This window comes from Mus pahari, chromosome 7 (genome assembly GCF_900095145.1).
Source record: "Mus pahari chromosome 7, PAHARI_EIJ_v1.1, whole genome shotgun sequence".
Lineage (NCBI taxonomy): Eukaryota > Metazoa > Chordata > Mammalia > Rodentia > Muridae > Mus > Mus pahari.
In genome coordinates this window covers 4,115,501-4,126,650 of record NC_034596.1, presented here as the reverse complement: position 1 = coordinate 4,126,650, position 11,150 = coordinate 4,115,501, and the positions used below count along the sequence as shown (strand labels likewise).

The following is an 11,150-nucleotide window of genomic DNA, read 5'->3' as shown; positions in this document are numbered from 1 at the left end:
GCTTTCACCCAAGGCAGGGTTAGCTGAGGGTTTCTGTCTACAACATGTCTGCCAAGAAGCAAACAAAATCGTCCCTGAGGACTTGGCCGCTTTTTCCCTGGTGTATGGCGATTGGAGTTCCTCCTTGGAGGTCCTGGGTATCCCCACACTGCCGCCTCAGGTGGCACGCGCGGCTACTAGGGCTCCACGGAGGGCGGGCTGCCTGCACACTGTGACCACGCCCACTTGACCAGAGCCACCCTCCCGTTAGTGCCCGCTGCGGCGGCAGGCAGGCAGTCGGAGCTGAGCAGCCACGGGATGTCGGTGCCCCATGGACCCACCCCTGCTCCTGTCGCAGAGCCTCACACCCAGGAGCCAGGCTCGGTGAGCGCCAGGGTGGGAAGAGGGAAGCCGGGCTACTCAGCGCTCCCAAGAGCAGGGAAGAGCCTACCACAGCACTTTGTCCAGTTGTTGGGTAGTGTGTAGTTTGGTGTCACTGGGACACCCCAGAGAAAATAGGAAGGCATCCCAAGTCCTGGTGTGAAGTAACACAGCTTTATTCAAGTAGGCAGGCAGGAAGGACCAGATCTCCTGTGTCCTGACTGCAGATCATCCTGGAGGCCTCTTAGCCATGGGAAGGAGGCTGCCTCCTTTCCCCAAACTCCAGGTAGCTCCTGTGGACTTAACCTCCCTCTGAAATTGTGGTGCTCCCCAGGTACCAAGTTCTCCTTAGAGGATTCTCCAGATGCCCAGGCAGGGGCTTGAGAGATTCGGGTAGAGGGCAGATGGGAACGCAAGGTATTCTTAGACCCTCTGCCTTCTCTTCGTGGCGAAAAGTGGCCCTCAATTGGGAGACCCCCGTGCCTAGGTGTGCCTGTAGTCCCAGTACCTGACTGGGGAGGCCGAGGCAGGAAGATTTCTTGATGTTCTGGGAAATATAATCAGAGTTATCGCCTTAACAATTAGGAAAGGTGGATAAGTAAGAGACATGTCCCAATGGCTGCGAATCTCAGATTACCATCAGACTCTTGTACTGGAGGTGGGGTGGGACCTCACCTCTCTCAGAATTTAGAAAACTGAGGTGATATGTGATATTAATGGAGAAAGGAAAAGAAACCTAAGACTGCCATGAAGCAGCAGTGTTTGACTACCGTAATGATGCTATGAGGTGCATGTCTTCATTTTGCTTATCAAGCAACAAGTTCACCCGGTCACACGGCCAGTTTGTTTGTAAAGTGTAGATTCCATGGACTCTAAAGGGCTGATGGGGTAAGAAGACCCTGCATCACTCAGTGTGTGTGTCTGGCTCACGTCCATTTCTGCTGAAGTTCCCTGTAATGGCCTTTCTATTATCTCAAACCTCCACAGGCCCATTTAGGGTAAACCAGAGACTCATTAAAGGATGGGAATCCGCTCACACTGGATTCATCCTGTTAAGTTTTTCTGGCAGTTGCAATGATGTCCACACAAATGTCAGATCCATCCTTGAGTGTGGTTTTTCTCTGAGGGTAGGAAACGTGTGAAGTTTGCGATATGCCTTATCTAGGAAGACCTTTCCCTTCCACACAGCCTGCCTGTGGTGCTGTCTATAAGATACTGAAATGGACAAAGTCCACACTCACTCCCACCCCACTCTGTCCCCAAAGGATGAAAAAAATGATTCCTAGCCTTAGTTGAAGATAGAGTACTTAACAGCATCCTCATAGCCATTTACTGCTTAGAAACATATTGAGCACCTACTGTCCGCTTAGGTACTAGAGGCTTCGCAGTGAGTGGGAGGGCTTACTTACATAGAGGTGGGGAGGGGTGGGAAGTAAGCGAGAGTATACCAGACAGCTGGGTTCTCAGGAATGCCTCTAAACTCATGCCTGAATGGCGAGCAGTCAGCTCTTGAAGGACACAGACATAATTTCCAGAGAAAAGAAGCAATGGTCTCAAAGGGTTTGAACAATAAAAAACTCCCACCAAGAAAGCTATTTAAAGGGAGAGACAGTGGGCGCAGAGTGGACTCCTGTAGGCTGTCTTGAGGACTTGGGCATTCACTAGACAATAAAGGCAAGTAGTGGGTTTTAAGCAGAGAACAGCCACCGTCTGGTTTATAGTCAAAGAGTACTGCCTGCTTCAGGAGAGTGGGATGGCTGCAAAGAGGCCCCTTTCGGGGATCACCTGATAGCTGTGGCAGGGGGATTGCAAAAGAGGAACCAAGGTGACCAAGGTTTGTGGCCTGAGCTACAGCAAACAGTGCTATTTAATGCAATGTGGTAAATGGGGTTCAGAGCTGGTTTTCATACTGGGATAGTAGTAAGCTGTGTAGACCATGTGGGGCTGTTTGTTGGCAATCAGATGTTTAAGACTCCACTGGATGAGCCGGGCATGGTGGCGTATGCCTTTAATCCCAGCACTTGGGAGGCNGGCGGATTTCTGAGTTCGAGGCCAGCCTGGTCTACAAAGTGAGTTCCAGGACAGCCAGGGCTATACAGAGAAACCCTGTCTCGAAAAAACAAAAACAAAAACAAAAAAATAAGACTCCACTGGATGGCTGAGGGACTGTGAAATCCCACGCCCCAGACTCTCACACTAGTTGGTCACACTGCTGTGTTGATAATCAGACTTTCCAGAAGAAAGAGGGAGAGCTCTCCTTTGTAAGGTTTGCTGGTGTCTGCAGCATACACACCCCCATCATAGCTGATGCCAGGGGCTCAACAGGTAGCTTGCAAAAGTCACAAACACTGGATACCTGAGTGGGTAGAGGCACCTGCCACCATGCCTGATGACCTGAGTTTGATACCTAGAGTCCCTATGGTGGAAGGAGAGAACATACTGTGACCTCCACATGTTTGCTGTGGTGTACACACATCTCCTCACACACAAAATAAATGTAATATAAAAACCCAAACATGGAACGACCAATTCTCGGAGCCACTGTCACTCAGTCATCACAACATCCTTGTGAAGCTGGCAGGTGACTACAGGTGACAGAAGAGGAAAACAAATCCTAGAAGGATAAATGGGTTTATTCAAGATTACACCGGGACCCACAGCTCACTCTGACCACTGACTCAGTACAGAAAGAGGCTGTATCAGGAAGCATGGGGACGGACGGGATGTAAGGAAGAACTTCCCCCTGGAACAACTTAGAGGTTAGGGTTAATAATTCTGTTTTTCAATTCTCACTTTCCCATAGGATGACTTGGGGGCAAAATGAGGCTAAGATTGCTTCGTCCTCAAGCCGTCAGGGAACACAGGATTTTTATGGAAGTCATGGGGATGTGGGGAGCTAGCTGTCTTAGGCTTGTACGGATAGTTCCTGTGTTTCTCCTAGGACAAGAGAGACGGTCGCCTCTCAGTCTGTACGAAGGTGTGCTATGGCATTGGTGGTGTCCCCAACCAGGTGGCCTCCAGCGCCTCAGCCTTCTACCTGCAACTCTTCCTACTGGATGTGGCCCAGGTGAGTGTGGGTGGTGGCCCTTTCTGCCTCCTTTCCGCTCCATTTGTCCCCATGCTGCCACTTCAGTTTTGGTAGACAGCCCTTTGACCCAAGTTTAGTAATAACATAAGATGCTATGGAGGGCAGTCTCTTCAAAGATACCCATTACATCCTGCTTGTATGAGGAAAACGAGAAAACAGTCAAGTATAGTGACATACACGTGTAATCCTCGCATTCCTATAGAAAGGCAGAGGCAGGAGGATCAGGAGTTCAAACCCAACCTCAGCTACATAGCTAGTTTGAGGCCAGTTTTAGCTACCTACATAAGACCCTGTCTCGAAACAGAAAAAGATAGGGATCTGAATGTAGTTCAAGAGGTAGAGTACTTGCCTAGTATGCATGAAATGGGCACAGTGGCATAGGCCTATAGTCCCAATAGTAAAGGCAGGGTTGTAAATTCAAAGTCACCCCTGTCTACATAGTGAGCTTGAGACATGAAACCCTATCTCAGTGTTCTCAACCTCTGTAATGCTATGACCTTTTAATACAGTTCCTCATGCTGTGGTGACCCCCAGCCTACAATTACTTCATTGCTGTTTCATAACTAATTTTGCTACTATTGCGAATTGTATTGTATTTTTATATGTAGGATATGTAGGGGTCATGACCCATGGGTTGAGAAACATTGTTCTATCAGAAACCAACATGCAGTGGCAGATTGCCTGTGCACAGGTGTCAGCATTACCCCTCTCCTCAGTGGTTCTGATGTCCCTCAGAGGAGGAGCCCTTTCCACCAGATCTTTGCCCTGGCAGGCAAGCAGGCCTGGCTGTATTGTCAGACTTTGTGGACCCTTGGTTATATCCATCCTCTTGATGGTTTCAGATCCCCGCTGCCCAGGTGTCACTTGCCTTGTTTGGAGGGAAGGTGTCTGGGGCAGTTGCAGACCCTGTGGCTGGCTTCTTTATCAACAAGAGCAGAAGGACGGGGTCTGGACGGCTAATGCCTTGGTGAGTGGTCCCTTGGTGCGGAGACCCCTCCTGCACGTTGGCTCTAGGTCACTGTCACAGCCTGTTTCTTAGATGTTACCCATGGATGGTTGGAAGGCAAGTTTGTGCAGTGTAGATGAGCCAGGTCAGAGCATAAGTCATTCAGTAGCTCAGAGACAATCTTAGAGATTGTCTGTCTGTCCCTCATCAGTTGGCACAGGGCTCCCAGATCTGTCTGTGACTCAGCGTGGTGAGACTGGGCCGGCAGGCCCTAGAGCAGTGGTTCTCAACCTTCCTAATTTGGCCCTTGAATACAGTTCATGTTGTGGTGATACCAACCATAAAATCATTTTGTTTTCTTCATAATTGTAACTTTGTTACTGTTATGAATCCTAATATAAATACCCTAAACAGGATATCGGATATGTGACCCCCCAAAGGGGTTATGACCAAAAGCCGAGAACTGCTGTCCTAGAGGAAGAACAGCTTGCTTGTGCTCCAGGAAGTCAAACTCAGGGCCTGGTATATGCTAGCCCAAATGCTCTAACTAAGGAATCCCCCAGTTCTCCACCAAGGGCTCTGGCCAGAGTCCCAACGGTGGATGCCCTTCCATCATCCATTACTTCTCTCCTGTCTCCATGGCTCCCTAAAAGCCTCAGCTCCACGGCCTCTCAAGTGGCAGAAAGGGTGAGGTTGTCCCTCCTGGGTCTTTGGCCCCCATGCTGTAGACACAGTACTTCAGCTGTGTTTCTACAGGGCGCTGGGCTGCATGCCCTTAATCGCACTGGCCTACTTCTTCCTGTGGTTCCTGCCCCCATTCACCAGCCTTCGTGGGCTCTGGTATACCAGCTTCTACTGCCTGTTCCAGGCCCTGGCTACGGTAAGTGTGTGACCTGTCCTAGGTCGGTTCTGGCACACCTCGCTGCCAGCTTTGATTACCATTCAGCGTTAAGGGGGTCGTGGGTCTGGACTCAGCTCTGACCTGCCCAGTACTTGGAAACCTGCCATTACCTCTGCTGGCCCTGCTCAGGGCCCTGGCTTCTGAGCCCTTAGCCCTAAGTTTCAGATGATTTGGCCTTTTAGGAACTTGGATGGGACAGGGTGGCTGCTGCCTTTTGCACAGCCAGGTGGGAGGGGAGGGGAGCAGTCCTTGAGTGACAGTATAGGTGGGAGAAGCTGTCCTAACCTCCAAGGGACCGTCCCAGTTCTTCCAGGTGCCCTACACCTCGCTCACTATGATCCTCACCCCCTGCCCCAGGGAGCGAGACTCTGCCACCGCATACCGTGAGTACGGTTCTGTGTTCAGGCTGGGAGTGGCCGTCCTTCAGACCCAGCAGCTTGCCATGTCACTTTGTACATTCTTTGTCTGCAGGGATGACCATGGAGATGGCAGGGACACTGATGGGAGCCACTGTCCACGGGCTCATTGTGTCTAGCGCCCATGGGTCCCAGAGGTGTGAGGATACTGTGCACCCCAGGAGTACTGCTGTCTCCCCAGATGTAGTAAGTGTCTGAGGTATCCAGGACCCCTCTCCCCTCTGAGGTCAGGTGCTTCCTACAGGCATGCTCTTCTGTCTTTTTTTTTTTTTTTTAAATATTTATTTATTTATTTATTATATGTAAGTACTCTGTAGCTGTCAGAAGAGGGGGTCAGATTTTGTTACGGATGGTTGTGAGCCACCATGTGGTTGCTGGGATTTGAACTCAGGACCTTTGGAAGAGCAGTCGGCGCTCTTAACCGCTGAGCCATCTCACCAGCCCATGCTCTTCTGTCTTTTCTTCCTCTTGAGAGGGGATGCTGGCTGTACACTCACTCTTTTCCTACTTCTCTAGCTGAACTGAGAAGCCCCAAGACCCAGCAGGCTTGTCTGGAAGGAAGGAAAAAGGGAGGGAGGGAGAAAGGAAGGGAGAGAGAACCACTCATTGGCTCACTGGTAGAGCGCTTGACCAGTATGCATGAGGGACTAAATAGGTTCAGTCACTAGGCATGGCCACAACCAACCAAATAATAACAACAAAACCACACCCAGGCAGACGATGCACACCCGTGATCCTGGCACCTGGGAGACTGAGGCAGAAGGAACATGTGTTCAAGGATATCTTTGGTCAGTTAGTTAGTTCAAGGACAACCTGAGCCATATGAAACCTGTCTCAAAAAACCCGAAACTACTTAGTGTGTGTGATTTTGTGATAACCACAAGACCACCAGTAGACAAGAACAACAACAGAAAACGCAGGGCCAGGCCACAACTCAGTTGGTAGACTTGTCTAGCCAACTGAGTTATCCAGCAAGTATCAAGGAAGCCCTTCAGCACCTCATAAGCCAGGTGTGATGGCTCACCACTGGAGACCCAGCACCCAAGGGGAGGCCAGGGCAACTGCTTATAGCTAAGCCAGGAAAGCCACTCTGCACTCGTCACCGCCTCCTCCCAGAAGCCCCTTCATGCTCCTCAGCTATCACCTCCATGCATCTCTTTATTTGCATTTTTATTTTCTTTGTATTTCATACATCACACTATTGTTAACTGCCTGTGGATCTGCCCCTCCCTCCCTCCCCACTGCCTAGCCCTTATTATGGGTGAGGGGCGACTTCCTCTTCACTGTAACCTCAGGGTCTAGCATACAGAAGTCAGCAGCTATGCCTATTTGCTGAGTGAGATGGGGCAGTAAGCACGCTGACCCCTGGTCGCACGCTGACCCCTGGTCGCACGCTGACTCTGGTCGCACGCTGACCCCTGGTCCCGTGGATGTTTCCTCCTATATGGGAGCAAAGAGTCCAAGGTAAAGCAAGTCTGTGCTGAGCCCTTAGACCTACCAGAGTAAACCAAAGGGGACAAAGCCTGCATCTGCAGACTTTTGGGATGATCTTTCTGTTGGCACGGAAAGGTACCCATGCTTTCCTCCCTGGGCTGGAAACATCATCCCCAGTGCCGTTCTGTCCTGTCCTGCAGGCTCGCCTCTATTGTATTGCAGCTGCTGTGGTTGCCTTGACTTATCCTGTGTGTGGCAGTCTGCTGTGCCTAGGGGTGAAGGAGCAGCCAGGTACAGGGGTGCAGGAGCGGGGAGCAGGACTCCTCCTGGGGGGGTGTGTGTTTTGGGCTCTGCCAATCCAGGTCCCGCCTTCCTGTTTTGCAGCTGCTTCTGCCCCAGCCTCAGGTCAAGGCCTGAGCTTCTTCACGGGCCTGGCCATCACTTCCCGGCACCCACCCTACCTGAGCCTGGTGGTGTCCTTCTTGTTCATCTCAGCTGCCGTCCAGGTACTGTTGGCCAAGTGATCTTTGATTTGCACTGTCTGTACTTATTGTAAACAGGCATACAGTCTCATGTGACCCAGGCTAGCCTTGAACTTGCTACGTAGCTGATTCTGGTCATCAGCTCCTGATTCTCCTGCCTCCATGCCAAGGGTGGGATTACAAGTGTACATCACAGTGCCTACTTTTGTCGGCTGAGACAGGCTAGTGCTGGGTGTGGCTCATGTGACTGGGGCTTCTGGGAAGTTGGGGGTGTCTGGGATGGCATCCTCTTAGTACCTTAAGTCTAGTAAAGTCCGTTTGATCTTAGCTATGTGAGCGGAGACAGTGCACTAGAAATGGCTCATATCTACTTCAGGGGGGATCCTTTGAGTTCAAGGACTCAAAGGAGAGGCCCTACTGGAGACCGTCTCTTACACATGACTTCCGAATTCCTGCCATTCGCTGCATATGACAGTTTCCTGTGCATCTTCTCAGGTGGAACAAAGTTACCTGGTTCTCTTCTGTACACACGCCTCTAAGCTCCAAGATCATGTCCAGAACTTGGTGCTAATCATTCTGGTAAGGGGACCAGGGAAGTGGAGGAGGCTGGAGCCCTTGGGAGCCTGAGCCGGGAACCTCTATGACTAAAGTTTTAATAGTCACATTTTGTTTTAATCTCATCCCAGCTGAGGGAGGAGTTGGGGGCCAGGCTCAAAGTTAATAGCTACTGGTTCAAAGCAGGCAGTTTGAGGTTAGGCGGCCTACCTAAAAGCCAGGGCTTTGAGATCTGGGAGAAGGTGTGGCCTTCAGGACCCTGGAGGGATGACGCTGTCTGCTCACAGGTCTCAGCTGTGCTGAGCACCCCATTGTGGGAGTGGGTTCTCCAGCGATTTGGGAAGAGGACAACTGCATTCGGCATCTGTGTGAGTGAAGCAAGAAGCAAGGCCTGAGGGTGGCTGAGGAGGTAACGGTGGAGTCTGAGCCTAACAGGGCTAGGCCGGTGCTCCCTCGTGTCTGCTGGCTGGAGCACGGGATCTGATGTAGGATGAGCTTGCTAAGGGGAAAGCAGGCCCGGCAGCAGTGAGGGGTCGGCTCACGGGGGTGTCTCCCCAGGTGATGGTGCCCTTTTCCATCTTGTTGGCTGCTGTGCCCTCAGCCCCGGTGGCTTATGTTGTGGCCTTTGTCTCTGGCGTGAGCATTGCTGTGTCCCTGCTGCTACCTTGGTAGGCTTGGTGATGGGACGGGGGAATCGGGAGTCTCGCCTCATATCCTTCCATAAGGGAGTCTCTCTCCTGCCGTCCTGTTCCATGTGCGGGGCCACCAGTCGCTTCCTTTTAGGCTTTCCTAAGAAGGAGCCAACATCAAAACTGAAGGGAACACAGACATACTGCTGGCTGGTTGTGGGCCTGTTCTGGGCAGAGAGGACTCCACCGCAATCTCTGCTCTTCTGAGGACTCGCAGGCTGGGTGCTGCTTTTCAACGGGAAGAGGGCTGATTCCATGCACCTGCCCCTAGGTCCATGCTTCCAGACGTGGTGGATGACTTTCAGCTGCAGCAGCGGCGTGGCCCAGGCGTGGAGACCATCTTCTACTCATCCTACGTCTTCTTCACCAAGCTGTCAGGCGCAGTCGCCCTGGGCATCTCTACCCTCAGTTTGGAGTCAGTCCTGGGGCAGGGGTATAGCAAAAGCACAAAGACCAGGGGGGTGGGAAGAGGTCAGAGCCTCTGCCCTAGAGCCACCCATGAGTCTGGAGTACATGCTCCGCTCCATGGAGTGTCGGGGACTCCATCATCAGGACTAACAGGCTCCCAACTCCTCCCTGCTAACCTGGCTGGAAGTGAGTTTTCAGGAGAGGGTGGGGTGACATGTCTGTGGCTTCTGCACCCAAAGGGTAATGCTCAGCAAAGCTGACAAGATGAGAGAGCTGCTGCTGCTGGTGTTTCTCCAGGTTTGCAGGGTATGAGGCAGGAGCCTGCCAGCAAGCAGAAGAAGTGGTGGTCACTCTCAAGGTCCTCATAGGTGCTGTGCCCACCTGTATGATCCTTATTGGCCTGTGCATCCTCCTGGTTGGCCCCACTCCCAAGATGCCACGTCAGGACACTTCCTCCCAGCCAAGCCTTCGGAGGTGGGCAGTGTTTGCACATGGGTACACATGGGCAGGGTTACCAACCTAAGACACACACACACACACACACACACACACACACACACACACACACACTGCTCAACAGCTAACAGCAGCTTGCAGGTCCTGCCGCACTGGCCAGCTAAGCCTCCTGATTTCAGGCCACTCTTTGTTCCTAGATTTCTTTCAATTTCTATTCTTCTTGAGCTACCTCATGAATGGGAGATGTGAGGGACTTCCCCTGTATCCCATCTACGTATGAAACCTAGACCACCTCACACCTGGTGTGTTGTCATCCTCTACCCTGCACTTCTGTCAAGTTCCACATCCTGGGACATCAGTCCTTGCATGGCGAGGCTGTACTTGCTGACCCACGGGCGCATCAGCCAGGTGTGGGAAGCTGGAACTTCAGCTCATCCTCTCCCCTAGGCTTCTCTTTCTGGTCTCCATCTCAGAGAGTGGAATCACTGTCTGCCCCAGTGCCCAAGCCTGGATGTGTCCTTCCCTTCTCCTCATGACTGCCGAGTGGTTGTCTGCACTTGTTCTTCCTCTAGCACATATCCCGCTACCTGGGGGAGGGGTGTGTGTGTGTGTGCGTGCGCTCATGGCTTTCCTAGGATGGCCTGGGAATCATACACACACACACACACACACACACACACACACACACACACACACACACACACATATGTGTAAATATGTACTCAGGGAGGGTGTGCTGCCTCACATCTGGTCCCGGAGATGTTCCTACTTACAGATACACACATGGGTGCCCATGTCTCCATTATCAGCAGCCCCTCACTGAGTACATATGACAGCGTACTCATGGCTGATGACGTCATTCTCCAGCAATGTCAGAGGTGACACTTTCACTCTAGCAATGCTCAGAGGAGGCGGTCTTGCCTGATGGGACTTGGAAGGGACTGGGCTATGCCTTTAACAGAGCTGTGAGTGGAGAGTTGTTGGCAAGACAGGGGGCAGTGGCTGAAACTTCTGTGGCACTCTATGACAGGGCGGAGACCCTCACCTCAGTGCTCTCTTCCTCCTCGGCTTTCTCCCCTCAGGAGGACTAGCTACAGCCTTGCCTGAACTTTAAGGAGACCTCTGTGAGGTGGAAAGGAGAAACCTGCATTTTCTGGAACCCTCTTCGTCCAGCCGCTGAGCACATCCTAGCAACTTAGTTCAGGGAGTTCCCCTTGTGGTGGAGACTTTTGTGACATCCTCTGAAGGGGATGGTCCAGGCTCCAGAAACTCTAGCCCACAGCTCCTTGCCTGTTGGACCTGGATCCTTTCAGGCTTGTACCCCAGGCTGCTCTACCTTCAAGAAACCTGATTCTGAGAGCATCCTCCTGGAAGACTTCCAGCTCCAGGAAGCCCTGCCTACCCTGGCCCTGATC

The 11,150-nt window shown here is 51.9% G+C and overlaps 1 protein-coding gene across 1 annotated transcript; it reads left to right on the top strand.

Annotated features, from left to right (window-relative positions):
* Positions 1 to 297: 297 nt before the first annotated feature.
* Mfsd2b (major facilitator superfamily domain containing 2B) lies at positions 298 to 10,842 on the top strand. The gene is made up of 14 exons (XM_021202660.1): positions 298 to 363; positions 3,302 to 3,427; positions 4,291 to 4,415; positions 5,151 to 5,274; positions 5,600 to 5,678; positions 5,767 to 5,897; positions 7,346 to 7,436; positions 7,530 to 7,651; positions 8,123 to 8,206; positions 8,470 to 8,550; positions 8,741 to 8,850; positions 9,143 to 9,286; positions 9,577 to 9,753; positions 10,818 to 10,842. The coding sequence occupies exons 1-14, from the start codon at positions 298 to 300 to the stop codon at positions 10,840 to 10,842; spliced, it is 1,485 nt and encodes a 494-aa protein (XP_021058319.1).
* The last annotated feature ends 308 nt before the right edge of the window (positions 10,843 to 11,150 follow it).